General features: G+C 42.1%; 1 protein-coding gene across 1 annotated transcript in view; it reads right to left on the bottom strand.

The window, feature by feature from the left end:
* lama1 (laminin, alpha 1) overlaps positions 1-18,747 on the bottom strand; it is a 274,266-nt gene that overhangs the window by 147,302 nt on the left and 108,217 nt on the right. The window contains exons 11-15 of the mRNA XM_052022961.1: positions 16,633-16,773; positions 10,763-10,903; positions 8,604-8,705; positions 5,474-5,685; positions 1,306-1,417 (exon numbers count right to left, since the gene is read on the bottom strand). Coding sequence (XP_051878921.1) covers positions 1,306-1,417; positions 5,474-5,685; positions 8,604-8,705; positions 10,763-10,903; positions 16,633-16,773 — 708 coding nt within the window. The remainder of the gene's footprint in view (positions 1-1,305; positions 1,418-5,473; positions 5,686-8,603; positions 8,706-10,762; positions 10,904-16,632; positions 16,774-18,747) is intronic.

Below are 18,747 nucleotides of genomic sequence, written 5' to 3'. Positions count from 1 at the left end.
AAATGCATGGATTCAATATCAACTTATTCCGAGGGAGAAAAAATGCAAAGGATAGATGAAGAGGGAAAGAAAAGGGGGGAAAAGAACATCAAATCTGGCAGTGTAGAATCTTAACAGTTAACCAATTGCAAAATGAGACACCTCCCTCTCTGCACCAGAGAGGTTGCTTGGCTTACATTATCAGTTAATATGTCATCAAAAGAGTACAATGCTGGGCCTCACTTTCAGTGGTAAATTTAATGTCCAACTAAATGGTAAGATCAGCAACTTCATGAATCTCGTGGGTGGGAGGGATTAAAGGCAATTTTGTGAAGTCAATTGCAGAGTGTTGCAAATGACCCAGCAAACTTTCGAGGTTTCGAGGGCATCGGTTCTCCACCACAACGTGCTGACCAATTCACACATCAATAAACTTGTACATTCAGTTTTCAGCAAATTCCGCCTCATTGGAGTCATGCAAAAGGTGCACCAGGATGATATCAGTGAGAAAGGATACAGGTATGATGACAGGTTTAAAATATGCAGGTTGGATTTATTAAATCAGAACAAGCTAAGGGAACTTAACACATGTTTGTCATTTAGAAAACATGTAAAGAAACAAACTGTGAAAGACCTTTGCTACTGTCTCATAAAATAATGTCAAAGGCAAACAAATTCAAGGCTGGGATTGGAATCTCAAAGTAGGCAACTTGATGAGAAGGAATTTTTATCCAGAGATTATTAAGATATTACATAGTTCACCATAAGTGGCATGTAATGCTACGTGAATCATTGAGTTACAGAACGATACAGCATGGAGAAGACTGTTCATCCCATCAAGACTCGGGTGACTGATACAGCTCTCCAATTTACTCCCACTCCCTTGTCCTTTTCCCATTGCCCTGTAATCCTCTCCCTTTCCTGTATTTAGTTAATGCCCTTTCAAAAGTTATTACTGAATAAGATGCCACTACATTTTCAAGCAGAAACTCTAAAACTGGCAAAAGGTTCTCTTGAGATCAAATAGCAAGAGAAAACAAACTTTTGAAGAGTGTGGGATAAAACCAGAAAATACTGAACAGCATCTGCACAGGAAACAGAACGTCCATAATTTTCTTGGTTTAGCTACTGGTTCTCCAATGTCTAACTTGGGAAGGGAGGGAACCTTTGCAAAGCTGAAGACTAAGATCAGAGATTATGACAGTAGTGCAAAGTAAAAAGCTGTCAGAAATATAAGAGGCACTTGCTCCTTTTGGGATCCTCTCTCCTGTACCGAGAGCACTGATTTTAAGGATGTAGTTAAAGGATGAGAATGTTCATTATTACCTCACAGGAAATGCCAGAGTAGCCCGGAGGACATTCACAATGTTCAACATCCACTGCAGGAAGAATGTCGATGGCATTTGGGTTTGCAACGTCCAAGGTGACAGAACTCAATCTGAAATGACAAAGGTTGGCATAATTCTCACAATGAACCATTTCAAAGAGAGTGAGGCAGAGCAACTGTGGGCACCTGTATTTACCGTTTGGAAATCAGTTTGAGTAACAGTGACCATTTTATTAAACCAGTTAGATTTTAACCAGTGGTACAGCAGCAGCCATAACCACTCTTCCTAGTATAATTCTGTCAAACTTTATTTACTGAACTGGGTTTCACAACTTCCCACAGTGCAACCACTATATTACACTGGAGTATGGCATAAGATACAATTGGTAGTCTGAAGTAGTAATGTTGTCAAAGTTCTGTAGCTCACACCTCCCCGGTACAATAACAATTTGCTAAATAATACACACATCCTATAAGTTTTTCTTGGATTTTGGAATTGATTGACTCTTTTTTAAAATAATTTCTATGGAATAATAGAGCACATTTAAAATGTTGAGATTTTTAAAATCATCTGTGTTCAGGCAAGTTACGTCCTTCATGAGCAATAAACAGTTAACATATTCATTGGATAAGCTTTGATGACTGTTTCCATTGACTAAATCATAAAACTGTCTCGTAAGAATTCATGTGCATCAGGAGGAGCACACCTCAGGCTCACTGCATTATATCTTAGTCAACTCACAGAAAATGTACGGCACAGGAGGCCATTCTGCGCAACATGTCTGCACCAGCCAAAGGAGAGTTACCCGACTTAATCCCACCACACCGATCGTTGTGTTCCTCGCTATATTCACTTGCTGTGAAACAAAGCAGCTTAAAGAGTTACCACTGTTTTTGTCCATCTCTCTTTCCTTCCTTACGATGCTCATAATACCAGTAAAAACCTAACTGGCTTAATAAGGTTGTTGCTCAATCTGGGCTCCACAAAGTGCATCCCAGATGATAACTCTTAATGGGTGCTGAGAGAGCCCAGTCAAGTCAATCACTTCTGTAGTGGAGGAAGTAACACCAGCTTCTCAGGCTACCCAGGTCTCAGATTCTGACTGGGTAGCTTATAACCCAATGATATGAACATTGAATTTTCAGGTAACCCATAGAGCTGGAGCTCTCCTCCCACACACAAACCTGCCCACCTGGTCTTCTTCTCCCTTTGTTCACCTTTCCCATCCCCTTCCCCACCTGGTTCCATCTGCCAACCACCCACACTCCCCCATTTGGTTCCACCTATCAGCTCCCAGCCTCTATCCCACCCCACCTTGTACTGCCAGTCCTTCCTCTTCCCTCTCAGTCCTGATGCAGGGTCTCGACATGAGACATTGACATGCACATTTTGCCTCTACAGATGCTGCCTGACCTGCTGGGTTCTTCCAGCTTTCTGTTTTTTTTGTCCCAGATTCCAGTATCTGCAATCCCTTTTGCCTTCATACCCAGGAGGTGATACTGTCAAGTGTGCTGGACATTACCGTTCAGTCCAACAAGCACAGCTTCCCAAGGTGCTTCACAATATAATTACCATATTTCCTAATGACATGGAAGACCTTCTGCCCATTGAGACAATGCTGGCTCACAGAGCAAACTTATTCCCCACTAATTATCCCTGAAACCCATTCTCCCCACATTCCCATCAACTGTCCTCGGATTCTACCACTCATCCACACACAAAGGGCCAATTACCAAACCGATCCACACATTTTTGGGAGGTGGGAGGAAACGAGCACCCGGAGGAAACCCACACAGTCACAGGGAGAACGTACAAACTCTATGGGACTCAGTGGGATTCAGGACATGGGTGGCAACGTTATGGATGACCTCAGGGTTTAAGTGGAGTAGAAAGAGAGAGATAGGCGAGGATTGTTTTGGAATATTCGTCTGGAGTTAACAAAGGCATGGATTAGGGTGTCAGCAGCAGGTAATCCGAGGAAGGTCGATGGTGTGGAAGTGAAAGAATGCAGTGAAGATAGGGATATGTGATCCAGAGCTCATATCCGAGTCAAAGGAGGTTGAGTTCAGGTGCATTTCTTACAGTTCATAGGGAGACAAAGAGCTGGAGGCTTAGAGAAAGAGCGTGTGACAGGGACCAGAGATGATGGCTTACTGTACATAATGCACATCATGACACCAAGCTGGGTAGGAGGGTGAGCTTTGAGGAGAATTCAGAGAAGCTGTACCTTGATTTGGGTAAGTTAAGGGAGTGGGCAGATACATGCAGATGAAGTATCATGTGGAATAAACATGAGGTTAATTCACATCAGTGGCAGTAATAGGATGGCAGATTATCATCTGATTGGGAAAAGGGGAGGTGCAGCAAGACATGGGTGCACCAGTCGATGAAAGTAACCATGCAGGTGCAGCAGGCAATTATGAAGGCAAATGGTATGTTATATCTCATAACGAGAGGATTTAAGCTCAGGAGCAGGGATGTCATGCTCCATTTGTACAGGGCCTTGGTCTGACCACACCTTGAATCTTCTGTGCAGTTTTGATCTCCTTACCTGTGGTGGAGGGATGTTCTTGCTCCGACTGAGTGTGGAGAGAGATTGGGTTGATTTGGCTTTTGTTAACCAGAGTTTAGAAGAATGAGAGGGCATCTCATAGAAACCTTCAAAATTTGAGTAGAACTGGACAGATGAGATGCAGGATGTTCCTGATGCCTGGAGAGCCCAGGACCAGGGGTCACAATCCAAGGACAATGGAAAAGCCATGTAAGACTGAGATGAGGAGAAATTCCTGCTCCCAGAAAGTGGTGAACCTGTGGAATTCTCTGCCACAGAAAGCAGTTGAATCCAAATCATTAAATATATTCAAGAAGAATAGATATGGCTCTAAGAGCTAGCGGAATCAAAGATGATCGGGAGAAAGTTAGAACCAGGTACTGAATGTGGATGATCAGCTAGATAATATTGAATGGCGAAGTGGGCTCATAGGGTTGAATGGCCTACCCCTGCACCTATTTTCTATGTATGTTTTCTCTGCAGAATAACAGCCAGTCAGTTAGCCCCTCAGGCCTGTTCCACATCTGATAAGACCATGGCTGACCCAATCTTGGCCTCAGCACCATTTTCCTGCTCTCGCCCCATATCCCTTGACTTCGAATTTAAATGCTTGTCAGTCTCCACCTTGAACATACTGTATACAATGACTCCATCTCCACAGCTCACTGGGGTAGAGAATTCTAAAGATTTATGACACTTGGAGAGAAGAAATTCCTGCTCAATTCAATTTGAAACCCCTTCCTCTGAAACCATAACTGCTAGTTCTAGATAGCCCCACAAGGGAAATCATTTGCTCAGCATCCACTCTTCAATCCCCCACACGACCTGATTTGTTTCAATGAGATCACCCTGTTTGTTCGATCGTACATCTACCTCCAACTCAGGAAACAACCTAGTGAACCTCCTCTGCACTGTTTTCAATACTAGCCAATCTTTCCTTAAATACAGGGACCAAAATTGTATGTAGCATTCCAGCTGTGGCCTCACCAGGACCCTGTGGAGTTGCATCAAAACTTCCCAACTGGATTTTGGACAAACAGTCTGACAGTCCGGAGACAGTGGAGGGGTCAAGATGACGATGCGGTAGAGCTGGGTGATCTCATGTCAGTGTACAGGTGGAAACCAATACCAATGGATGATGATGCTGAGGGCCAGAATATTCACTGAGACATAGGAATGGACCAAGAATGGATCCTTAGGTGACACCAGAGGTAGTGGTGTATGTAAGTGAAGAAATGCCACAGCTGGCCATTCTCAGGCTACACTTAGACAGGAACAGAAGTAAACAAGTGTGTTGAAGGAGAATAGAGTGACCAAGCAGGTCAAAGGCCTGAGAAGGATGAAGAAGGATAAATTAGCTTGGACTCAATCACACAGGATGCCATTAACGACTTTAGCAAAAACTGACTTAATATTGTACAGAAGTCCCATCTTTTGGTTTTGCTCCCTTATTGTTAGTTATTTACAATGTGGAACATCGAGATTACATCAAACAGCATACTGGGTGGTAACTCGCAACACCTCATCCAAGAAAATATCGGAAGAGCTAAATCCCTGAATGTGTAATATCTCTCAAAAGATTTCTTACGTTCCATTGTTGGATGCGCATGCTCACCTGTACTGAACCTCTCTGGCGACGTTGTACTTGGCCCAGATCTGCAGCTGTGTTACATTTGCTAGAATGGTCATTAATCGATCTCGGTCTATTCCATTATTTGTGTTGAGGTCCACAAAGTTCTCAGGTAGTAACCGAAGTGCAACTGATTGCTTATCATAAGGCTGGAGCAACAAGCCACCAGGCCCTGCACTGAGTGATCGACCATTGCCCTGAATGACCAGAATATACATTGTCAGTTTACAATGATTGAGAACATTTTCAGTGCCCTGTAGAATTGGAAATTTATTCGGAATAAAGCCATGATTAAATGAATCATTATGCAATATAAATAAAGACATTAAGTTGTGTAGTACTGCATTTTTGTTAGAGATGTGTTTTAATTCCAAAGTGTAATCAAACGTAAAGAAAAATCTGGGACTTAGCACACAAGTTGGACAAAGTTTGTGATTTTCCCTCCGAGTTTGCTGTGTGTCTGATACACCAATGTACAGAATACCTCAACAAGAGCAAAACAACAAATTTCACGACATATAAGTCAGTGACAACAAATCTGATTCTGATTCCTGTCAGGACCCATATCTGTGATTGATGCCCACCCATGCATCACCTGGGTACACAGTGGGCTACTTAAACAGATTCAGGCATTAATGTCCCCTGTGTGAAGACATTACCTTAACCAAGGTGCTGGGGTGGTCACCAACAGGTAGATTGGTGTGGACAAGGTCAAGTGGGTTTTTTACCACTGTTAGTTCTCCGAATACAGACTGGCAACTTTGCACTGTGAGAAATGAAAGCAGACAGTTCTGGAAATAGCCAACAGGTCAGGCAGCATCTGTGGAGAGAGTGTTGCCAGCATCTTTATTTTGGATTTCCATCATCTGCAATCTTTCGACTTTCAATTATGTGCTTCAGGAGTGAGCCTGCTTGAAATCCCCACCAGAGAACATTTGATGCTTTTTGTCTGCTCAGTGCTTCTTCCAAGTGCTGTCTAAGAGTAGTGACTCGTCGTCTGAGGGAGGACAGCAAGTAGTAAGCGGCAGGAAGTCTCCTTATCCAGGTTGGATCTTGTGTCTGCAGACCTCCAGGTGTGGAGTCAATACTGAGGAACCCAGTCCCGCCCACTCCTAACTGCCTACCACTGCACTGCCAACTCCGGCGGGTCTGTCCTACCAGTGAGGCAGGACATCTCCAGGAATAATGGCAAGTGTGGGACATTCATTAAAAGGTGTCGTTCTGTGAGCATGGCTGTCCCAGGCTGTTGCTTGACTAGTTTGTGGGACAAAGCTCACACTTTTGCCCCAGGTCGCCAATGTTTGCAAGGATAATGTCTTGGAGTGACTGGATCTGCCTTTGCCCTGTCAGAATCCAGCACCTAGGTCAAACCAATATAAGGAAGATAATCTAGTCCTGTTTTTAAACTACAGACCAAATTGCTTTCATAGTTAATGACATTGTTTGTAGCTTTTGATGAGATTCTTCTCCTGTAATTACTCTCATTTAACCAGCATGCTCCATGTAATCTAATCAAGGGCCTCAATCCAATAAATCACCACAGGTAATAAAATCAATGCAAGCAATTAATCCCAGAGATTAGATTACAGTTTTGTAATTTACCACCGTTTCGGTACTTTGTTAATTTTGGTTTTCAGTTAGTTTTGTAGCTTCAGTGCACTCCAAATATTTGATATTAAAACAATGTTTACTAAAGGGCACTAATGACTTTTGGCATCAATGAAAGGATTTTTAATTAGATTCATTACAAGGGAGTGTTCCAGGATTAAGCAGGTCTTTATTGTAAATCATCAACTCTATGAATCACATGGGTTCACTTTAGTTCAAAATTGTTCAGCATATTAATTACCATGGTGATCAAATACATTAATGGTGTTGAACTTCCTTGCTTTAATGCCCATGCCAACTGTCCTTGACAAAGTAGTGGCGAGTCACCTTCTAGAAACACAGCAGTCTGGCGAAGGTACTGTATTGTTACTGTAAGGAATACTATACTGTAAGTAATAACCATATTGTTCAACAGGGAGTTCCAGGAGTTAGTACATGTGACACTGAATAAACCACATACTGATGACCCCCACGAGACTTGTGGGGGAACTGCGGGTGGTGGAGTTTCCATGCACCTGCTGCCTTTGCCCTAGTTGGTAACAGAGGTTGTGGGTCTGGGAGCTACTGTTGAGGATGCCTGGGCAAGTAAGTGCAATGGATTTTGTGTATGACACACAGTGCAGTTACTGTGCATTGGTGATGAGGTGATAGAGCAGGTAATTATTTAGGGTGGTGCACAGGCTCCCAGTCAAGTGGTCTGCTTTGATCCGATGGTGTTGAACTTCTTGAGTGTTAGAGCTGCAGTCATCCAGGCAAGTGGAAAGTATTCTATTACACTCCTGACATGCCTTGTAGCTGCTGATAAGGCTTTTGGGAGTTAAGAGGTGAGTCACTTACTGCAGAATACCCATATACTGAACTGTCTTTGTGGTCACATAATGTGCCTAGTCAGTGGTGACGCTCTCAGGATGTCGATGGTCAGTACTGTTGAATGAAAGTGGTAGATCACTGGACATCTACTGCAGATGGATATTGCCTGGCAATTATGTGGCACAAATGTTAGTTAACACTAATTAGCCTTTGCCTGAACATCTTGTGATATGCAGCCATGGGTGGAGTTGCAAATAGAATTGAACATTCCACAATCATCACTTCTGACCTTAAGATGGATGGTAGGTCTTTGATGAAGCAGTGGAAGACGGTTGGGCCATGTAATGATGTCCTGGAGCTGAGACGATTGACTTCTAACAACCACAACCATCTCTCTATATGACTCCATCCAGTGAGGAGTCTTCCCCTTGATTAAAATTTCCTTGATTTAGGTCCGTAACCCCAGAGTTACCCTTCACGTGCATGCTACCATGAAGAGACAAGTGCACCTGAAGAGATGTGGACTTGAAGTGCCAGAACTTGTCAGGCAACAGACCAGGAGCTGGAAACTGAGATGAGCCTTCATGGACACAGTGGCTTCCTGAATGCTATAAATTTCTACGACTCTAGTAAGAATTTGCTCAATGTGCATAGATTTCCAACATCACAGTTTGGTAATTGTTTCTGGCATCCTTACCTCAATAATGACATCAATGTCGGAGGTCAGCTCATTACCAACACCTTCCACTGGAAAGTCATTCACCAGAGTAAAGTTCAAGTATCCTCCAAATGCAGTAAGCTGGAAAGGAGATGGATAATGTTCATCTATAAGGGTTTTTCCTGTGCTTAGAAAATTCCCAGGTACATACCAATAATTAAAAGTAAATTTGAAAAGGCATCACTATCATCAATTAGAAAAAGATTATTTGTGAAAAAGAAACTGGAAGCAGACCTTGAAGTGGTACAAATTCCAACAACAGCTGTTCTCTTTATACCTGTAAAGCTCTGACTTTTTACAATGATGAAGAAACCCAATGAGAACTTGTTCCTCAGCAATAATGTGTGGTAGCAATTCCTCACTCAAAAAGATGGTAGACGTCCAGAACCTTCATAAGGCCACTGAGGCGAGGTCAAATGTAAGAATAAAAATTATAACTCAGAGGTTTTTGTTGACCAAGAGTTTTTGGGATTGCATAACAACAGTGTGAAAATCGAGTTACAATACATCAGTCCTGATCCAATTAAATGGTGGAACACGCTTGATAAGGGAAATGGACATCTTCTGTTCTATTATTCCAAAGAAACCTCTTCAAGAAATATTAATGGTGCAGTTACATTGAAAATTATCTGATTACTTTGTCCTCTCATTCAATTTTTCTTCAGCCTGCCCCATGCATTAATTGGAGTTCATTTAAATTGCTATCAACACTCTTCCCCTCCCCCCCCCACCCCATTAGCTTACAGATGCTGTCATAAAAATGCAAGAAATACCAAGCAGGAGTAGGTCATCTGATCCCTTGTGCCCACTGCATATTCAGTAAACATGGCTGATCTACCTTAGCATCACTTTCCTGGACTAACCCAATATCTCTTGATTCCTGCAACATTCTATTAATCTCTACATTGAATATACTCAATGACTAAGCCTCCATAGCTCCTGGATGAACAAATTTCCTCTCACCTCAGTCTCAAATCCAACCACTTCTTTTGATACTATGATCCCTGGTTCCAGATTTCTCAGCCAGGGGAAATATTATCCCTGCACCTCCCCTGTCAAACCCGTAAGAATTTTGTGGATTTGATTATGGCCACCTCTGATTCTTCTGAAGTCCAGGGAGTTTTGGTCCACTCTGCTTAATCTTTCTATATAGGCAAACCCACATCCAAGGAATCAGTCTGTGAATCTTGATGCACTCTCTCAACATTCCAGATAGGCTCACTAGAGCCCCTTCTGATTTCAGTGACACTTTACTGCTGTACTTGAATCTAGCAATGAAGGCCAACATATAGAGTCAATGAGTCAGAGTCATAGAGCACAGAAACTGGCCCACTTGTCTATGCTGAACAAGATGCCCATCTAAGCTAGTCCCATTTGCCTGCGTTTGGCCCATATCCCTCTAAACTTTTCCTATCCATGTATCTTTTAAATGCTGTTATTATAACTGCATTTATTGTAACTATCATTTGCCTTTCCAACTGTTTTTTTGAATTGGTTTATTAATTTTCATGTACAAGGATGCCCAGGTCTAACATTTTTTCAGTCTCTCATTATTTAACAAATTCTCTACTTTTCTATTTTTTTCCACAGAAGTGGATAACGTTTCATTTATCCTTATTATGAATGATATTATATATTTGATATTTATACAGGTGAAGATTTTAAGGTATCTTTATTAGTCACATGTACATCGAAACACACAGTGAAATGCATCTTTTGCATAGAGTGTTCTGGGGGCAGCCCGCAAGTGTCACCATGTTTCCAGCGCCAACATAACATGCCCACAACTTCCTAACCCGTACGTCTTTGAAATGTGGGAGGAAACTGGAGCACCCAGAGGAAACCCATGCAGACATGGGGAGAACATACAAACTCCTTACAGACAGCGGCCGGAATTGAACCCGGGTCACTACCGTGCGTGCATTACAGGAGTTAATAAAGCCTTTTCTACCAAATTTCATGCATAACTGGCCACCATCTCCAATCTAAAAATTTCTCCAAAATTGTCAATTGATTAATTTTTCATTTTATAAATGAGACTTCATTGGTCATTTTCTCACAACTTCTCAAGGCTACAATCTCAAAACACTTCTATTTCAATTTCAAATAAAAGGGTTGAAGTAAAAGCATCTGTTTACCTTATTACCCAGGTATGATTCTGGAGCTGTCCAGTGGTACAGAATCGGCAAGGGTTTTCTGTTTTCAGTATTGTTGATGTAAGGTTGCACCCTTCTTGTGTCCTGACGATCAGTCACTTGCCAGCCAGCAACATCCATGACCTTTAAGATAACCATATAATTTTATTAATTACAGGAATTTACATGCTACTTCTTTAATCAGTAGCATTCATCAATGGGTCAACAATTCCAGTGAATAAAAAAGGCATAGTAAATGATAATCATTAGTGGATTAGGAGGATGGTCTTTATTTGCAGAAAATTAGTCAATAAATACCTTACAAATTTGTTGCTCATTAGAATAAATAATCAACTTCTAAGTGGTTGAAAGGACAAATGTTGAGGATGTGAGCAGGCTTGATTCATGCAGCTCTTTTATGGGTATATTTAAAGCTGGAATTAAACCAATTCATTTTTACGTGCTTTAGCCAGGTTTTTAAACTAGCCATTGGAGCAAAAAATTAACATAAGTCAGGATTCCCTGGCATTTGCTTTATGGGACAGTTGATTAAAAAAAACATTTCATTTTTCTGCCAGGACACTTATTTTCATTCACTGCAAAACTTTGAATTTTTTTTTGATTTACAAAAGCAATCCTCCAGAAAATATGGTGAATTTAGAAACGTTGGTTGTGGTCAGGGGAACAATGGAGGAGAGATTGATTGGAGGTCAACTATTGCAAAGTGCAGAGAGAGGTATGTGGAATGTTGGGCCTAATTGCTGGAAGCAGGCCAGGAAATTCTGCAGGCCCAAGAGAAGCAAGTGTTTTCATCAAAGGTCCTCAAAGTCTCAAAGCCTCTGCTGCTTTATTCACAGCTCCAGTGATCATCTCCACACTCGTCATCACCACCTCCCACCTACTGTACCCCTCACCAAAATAAAACTCTAGGTCCTATTGGCTGGATAATTCACTAGTGATTGTTATCTCCACTTCTGATAGCCAGTGAGTTGCAGTGGAGTGTTTGCCTGATGCCTGCAGTTCACTCTAGCCCAAGTTCTGCTGACAGTGCTTTCCACCTTTAAACAGCAGTCTATTTTCTCAGCCAATGTCTGTACTAAGAGCCTAATATTAGATTGTTACTGTCTTGAAATTGAGAAATCGATACGGAGGCGGTCAAGGATCAGAGAACTAAACACTGCAAAGCATGTAAAAACTAAATCACTTATCATCATTAGCTGATACCAAGGAGGATTTTAAACATCTGCAGATTAAGAACATAACAAATAGGAGAGTAGGCCAGCTGGCCCCTTGAGCCTGCTCCATTGTTCAACAGAATTATGGCTGATCCAATCTTGGCATCAACACTATTATCCTGCTCTCTACCTGTATCCCTTTACTCCCTTGACTTTCACAGTGAATGGGAGGGCCTTGGGGAGTGTTGTAGAACAGAGGAACCTAGGAGTACAAGTACATAGTTCCCTGAAAGTGGCATTACAGGTAGACAGGGTGGTGAAGGTGGCATTTGGTACACTGGCCTTCATCAAATCAGGACATTTGAGTACAGGAGTTAAGACATTATGTTCAGAATCAGGTTTATTGTCACTGACATATGTCATGAAATTTGTTGTTTTGCGGCAGCAGTACAGTGCAAGACATAAAAATTACTCTAAGTTACAAAAATAAATAAATAGTGCATAAGAGGAATAATGAGGCAATTGTACAAGATTTTGGTGAGGCTACACCTGGAATATTATTTGAAGTTTTGGTTACCCTGTTATAGGAAAGCTGTCATTAATTGGAAAGAGTGCAAAGAAGATTTACAAGAATGTTGCCAGGACTCAAGGGACTGAGTTATAAGGAGAGGTTGGGTAGGCTGGAACTTTATTCCCTGGAGTGCAGGAGACTGAGGGGTGACCATACAGAGGTGCATAAAGTCAGGAGTGACAAAGATGCGATGAATGCTCACAGTATTTTTCTCAGGGAAAGGGAATCAAAAACTAGAGCGCATAGGTTTAAGGTGAGAGGGGAAAGATTTAAAAGACACCTGAGGGGCAACTTTTTCCACACAGAAGGTGGTGCGTATATGGAACGAGCTGCCAGAGGAAGTGGTCGAGGCAGGTACAACAACAACATTTAAAAGATACTTGGTACATGGATAGGGGTATGGGTCAAATGCGGGCAAATGGGACTAGCTGAAATGGGCATCTTGGTCAACAGGGACTAGCTGGGCCAAAGGGTTTCTGTGCTGTATCACTCTACGACTCTATTGTATTTTAAAATATCTGTCAATCTCTATTTTGAATTTAGTCACTCTGTCTCCACAGCCATGAGTTCCGAACAATCACTATCCTCCAAGAGAAGGAATCCCTCCCCATCTCCACCTTCAGTGGGTGTCCCCTTATTCTGAAACTATACCTCCTAGATACACCCACTATGGAAGCAGCCTTTCAGTATCTACCCTGTCACTCAGAATACATTAAAAACCTCACATCTGACTTGACGGCCGGACCGGTGGCTTTGGGAGCCTGAGACAGATGTGCAGCCAGATTTGGGGGTGTGGATTTCAGAATGTGGGCTGGTCTGTGGCTGGACCAATGTTCCAGGAATGTGGAGCAGGTCTGTGGCCTGAGCTGAGAGTCCAAAGCGTGGGCCTGCTATACAGCTGGACCTGGGGTTTGGGAGCCTGGACCAGATGTGCAGGGCCAGATGTGCAGCTGGAGTAGCATCAGCCACTTCTTTGACCTCACTAAAACAGTTGGAAGGGATTATGGGACCTCCTTTTCAAATTGAGCTGCCTAAAGAAATTTATCACCATATTACGTTTGTTCCATGATGGTACACAAACCATTATACTGACTAACCGGTCGACAACAGAACCAGTTTCATAGAATACTGGTGTCAAACGAAGCTGCATCGCTGCCCGAACACTTTACTCAATCTTTCTTTCCACAATGCTATATCTTACTTTGAACAAACTTTCTGTGGGAGTTGAGCAAATATTGGAATTGAAATTGATTTATTATTGTCACATGTACCGAGGTACAGTGAAAAATGTCTTGCATACCGTTCATACAGATAAATTCTTTACACAGAGCACTGAGGTAGTACAAGGTAAAACAATACAGAATGCAGAATAAAGTGTAACAGCTACAGAGAAAGCACAGTGCAGGTAGACAAGAAGGTGCAAAGTCATAATGAGGTAGATTCTGAGGTCAAGAGTCCATCTTATCGTAATATTCAGAACTAATTGGGAACTGTTCAACCTATGGACCAAGATCACCCAAATCTCAGTCAGCAAGCTGTAGCATGCAGACAATGCTTGTATTGCACACACTTGAAGGCCAGGCTCCATGTTATTGTTGACTCGTTCACCAAAGTGTTCAAGAAGATGGGCCTTATTCTCAACAGATGCAAGACCAAGGTCCTCTGTCGATCTGCCCTGACGCAACAGACTGCCCACCCGCAATAAAGGTTCACGAAGAGACCATGGAAAATGTGGAGCACTTCCTACTTCTTGGGAGCCACCTGTCAGCGAAGGCACTGCCTTTCAATGAGCCGGCACAGCCTTTGGTTGAATGAGGAGAAGGACATCTGAAGATTAAGATCTCAGACCTGGCACAAAACTCAAAGTCTACTGGGTAGTCCTCTGATATGCTTCTGAGACCAGCACTACCTGGTAGATAACAGGCATCTCAAAGCACTGGGAAAATACCACCAACGCTGTCTGCGCAAGGTTCTCCAAATTCACTGGAACGATAAACAAACCAACATTAGCATCCTCTCCCAGGACAACAGCCCTGGCATTGAGGCCCTAGTTACTCTCAGGTGGCTACACTGGGTCAATCGCATGCTCAACACCAGACTCCCAAAACAGACACATTGTTTTCAGCTCTGTAGTGGGAAGAGATTACCAGAGAAAGAGTTTCAAGGGTGTGCTCAAAGCTTCCTTGAAGAGGTCCAACATTTTCACCGACTTCTGGAAACCACTGGCTCATGACTGCTCAATGTGGAGAAAGAGCATTTGGGAAGCTCACAGACACACTCAGGGAGCCCTGCATAAGCAGCAGAAGGATCACACAACCTTACAATTTACCCATCCATCCTGTAAGGCACTTCCTGCCCTGAGTCTGCAGTTCAGTCATTCACCTCTAAACCCACACGCCCAGAATGGAAGCAATCTATCCTCAGTCCCAGTGATCGTCAAGAAGATTAAAAACCTAATAAAGAGCAAAAGGAGGACTAGACATAGGAGGGAGTTTCACTGCTTAATCTTGGGTTTTCCATTCAGTGGTAAAGGGAATGACCTCAAAGAAACCTGGCTTTAAAAGATTCATCAAGCTCTGTGACATGACTTGAACTTCCTCTTAATTGATGTGTGTTGTATCAGGAGACAACTATGGCATCCAGCAACAGTGCAGCAAGGTCGCCAATAGGGTTTAAGAATTCAATCAGACAGCAAACCAGGGAAGTAAAATCTCCCTTTTTTTTAATATATTTTAAGCATTTTACATAATGCAGAAGAGAGATTGGGGCATACTCATGGATGAAGGAAGAAAACCATAAAAAAAACTTTGAGAAAATTATACTTTATAAAATCATTTCTCAGTGTCAGAGAGGTTGTTCAGCAGTAATTATGGCACTATACATTGTTAAAAACAAAGTTACCACCCCATTCAAACAAGGTGTAAGATTTTGATTATTGGTTAGAAGTTGAACTTCTTGCCAAATCACCGATTCTATATTGATTGCACCCTTTGAGAGACTGCAGTTGATCACTTCACGGAGGAGCAACCTCTGGATTTCTACATTCAGGCAGTTGTGTGGATACTAAAAGGTTGCTGTCAGTTTTACAAAGTAATGACAATGAAAATGTATGCTCTGAGCCATCAAAGAAAGAACTGAAGATGATGCAATGTTTTACTTAAATACTGGAAAAAGAATTACAATTGCAGCAACACGGAAGACGTACTTTTTTTAGTCTGAGATGCTGTAACAAAGCCAGATGTTCATCTTAGCAAAAAGACAATATTCAGATTAAACTTTAACTGAGTCAGAGAGTCATAGAGTTGTTTGGTACAGAAATGGGCCCTTCGGCCCACCAGATTGATGTCAACCTTTTTGCTCATCTGCACTAATCCCATTTGTCTGCATTAAGTCCATATCCTTCTATACCTTGTCTATTCAAGAGCCTGTCTCTTAAAACACAGTAATCATATCTGATTTCAGCACCTCCTCTGACAGCACGTTCCAGATATCAACCGTGCTCCATGTAAAAAAAACTTACCCCTCAAATCCCCTTCAAAACTCCTTCCTATCACCTTGCTATCCTGTCTTCCAGTCATATGAGTTAAGTTGCTCCCAGCTGCTCTTTAATGACCAGGAGTTAATTTCATCTTGTGTTATTGACTTGCTTGGATCTAATGATCTTTATGTGATTCTAAAAATTCCTGTGCTTTTATTAAGTCTTAGTGCACTGTGCAATGACTGAGAAAGCTACAAGGCAATTTATAGGCCCCAAAGTGTCATAAAATCCATGTAATTTTCTTCTGTGTAGTTTTCACAGTTTAAAAAGAGAGTTAATAGACTGTGTACCCTTGCAAAACAATTTTGCAATGCAGTTACTGACCACTATAACCATTGAGCCATTGAAATAGCAGCCAGTGTTGCATCAGCTTACAAATCCATCATAGCGACCTTTAAAACATCTTTACATTACAGCAGAACTAGACTACATCCAGCATTATTCCACTGGCTTCTGCTACACAAGCTGTGTTGAACCAATAAAGGTCTGTATCCTCATCTTTTCCCAATATCAGTGAGAGTACTGCACACCTCAATTCCATAAGGACAAATGTGAATGAATCAAGTGCAGTTAACCAGTTAGCACTCACCTGTGTAACAGGCCAGGAAATGCTTTCACAAACACCGGACAGTCCAAAGCAGAAACATTCTGTACAGCCTTCTGGATTCCTTTCTTGCAAATTGTAGAATCCTGGCTTGCACTGGTCACAGTTCTCTCCCTCCACATTTCTCTGTAATTCAGAATTCCTTTTATTCTAGTTTCTGAGATTGATGATATAATGAGAACACAAGCTTATAATAATCAGCATCAATCCTGACCTTGACAACCAGCAGTGAAAGAAGGTACTATTCATTAAGGTGGGTGTGGTCGAGCAGTGATCATGTTTCAGGACCACTGTGGAATGATCCACAGACAGAAGTTCAAATCTCACCAGGACAATTTTAATTCAGTTCATCAAATAAATTTAAAATTAAAATGTTGGTATTACCAGTGATTGCAAACTAGACCGTTGTAAGTGTTCCTTTTTAATGTCTGTTAAGGAAAGAAATCTGCTCTCCTTACCAGGACTGGACCTGATCCAGTGCCACCTTATGTAGTTATCATCAAGGCTGAAACCCCACAGAATAAAAGGGGCTATAGCAACAAAGATGGAAAATTGGTAAAGTGATCGGAAACAGAGAGTTCTAGTGAAAGGGAGACACAAGGAAGACTGCAGATGTTGGAAATCTGGAGCAACACACAAAATACTGAAGGAACTCAGCAGGTCAGGCAACATCCATGGAGGGAAATGGACAGTTGACGTTTCGGGGTGAGAAGGGTCTCAACCTGAAATGGCAATGGTCCATTTCCCTCCATAGATGCTGCCTGATCCGCTGAGTTCCTCCAGCATTGTTTGTGTAGTTCTAGTGAAAGACTGTGTTGCAGACTGGAGGGGTGTGTACAATGAAGTGGCTGCTGAGAATCCTGCTACAGATTAATGATTTGGATTTGAGTGCTTGGACACAATTTCCAAATACAGATGACACAATACTTGTGAATGGCAAAGATGACAATAGTAGACTTTAAGAGCACATACACAGGCTGGTAGAATAGTGAACACATGGTGGATGATAGTGGAATTGCAAAGTGTTACCTTTCAGTGGGACATACGAGGAGAGTTCTAAATGGGGGACCAGACAGAGAGATCTGGGGTTTACGTGCACAGATGTGAACACAAGAAAATAGGAGCAGAAGTAGGCTATCAGGCCCTTTAAAGCCTGCCCCACCATTTAATATGATCATGTCTGATCTACGTAGACTTCAACTCCTCTTCTGTGCCATTTCTCCATAGCCCTCTCTTCCTCAATCAATCGAATGTTCATCCACCTCCAGTTTCACTGATCTACCTTCCACCACCAACCAGGGCAGAGAATTCCAGCGATGCACCACTCTTTTTGAGAAAAGAATTCTATGTAACTCAGTTTTAAATGACTGGCCCTCATCTTGTAGTTATGTCCCCTTGTCTGACAATCTCCCACCAGCGAAAACATCCCAACATCCACCCTGTCAAGCCCTCTTAAGATATGTTTGAATAAGGTCAACCCTCATTCTCTAAACTCCAAGGAATACAGGCCCAAACTAGTTAATCTCTCTTGATAGGACAACCCTCTCATTCAAGAATCAGCCTGGTGAATCTCCTTTGTACAACCTCCAATGTTATTTTATCTTTATTTAGGCAAGGGACCAAAACCATACACAGTATTCCAGGTGTGGCCTCCCAATTTTGCAACAAAACCTCCCAATTTTTAAACTCCAACCTCTTTGCAATAAAGGCCAGAATGCCTTTTGCCTTCTTAATTATTTGCTGGACCTGCCTGCTAATGTTTTGTGATTCATGCACTAGAGAGGGTGCAGAAGAGATTAAATTTGAGGATGAAGAACCTTAATTATATTGAGAGAGTGGAGAAACTGGTGGTGTTCTCCTTGCAACAAGAGGAGGTTGTGAGGGGATCTGCAGTCTCTTGTGTCTCTGTTGTGAGGGGACAAGAACCAGATGAGATAGTGTAAAGGTGATTGGTAAACAAGAGGCAAAGCCTTTTTATCCCCCCACAGGGAATAGTTAGGATCTGAAAATGCACCATCAGGGAGGTAGTGGAAGCAGCTAAATAAGAACAAAAGAACACAAGAAATACTAGCAAAATTAGGCCATTCACCACTTCAAGCC

Source organism: Pristis pectinata, chromosome 9 (genome assembly GCF_009764475.1).
Source record: "Pristis pectinata isolate sPriPec2 chromosome 9, sPriPec2.1.pri, whole genome shotgun sequence".
Taxonomy (NCBI): domain Eukaryota; kingdom Metazoa; phylum Chordata; class Chondrichthyes; order Rhinopristiformes; family Pristidae; genus Pristis; species Pristis pectinata.
This window is presented reverse-complemented; position numbering and strand designations above follow the sequence as displayed.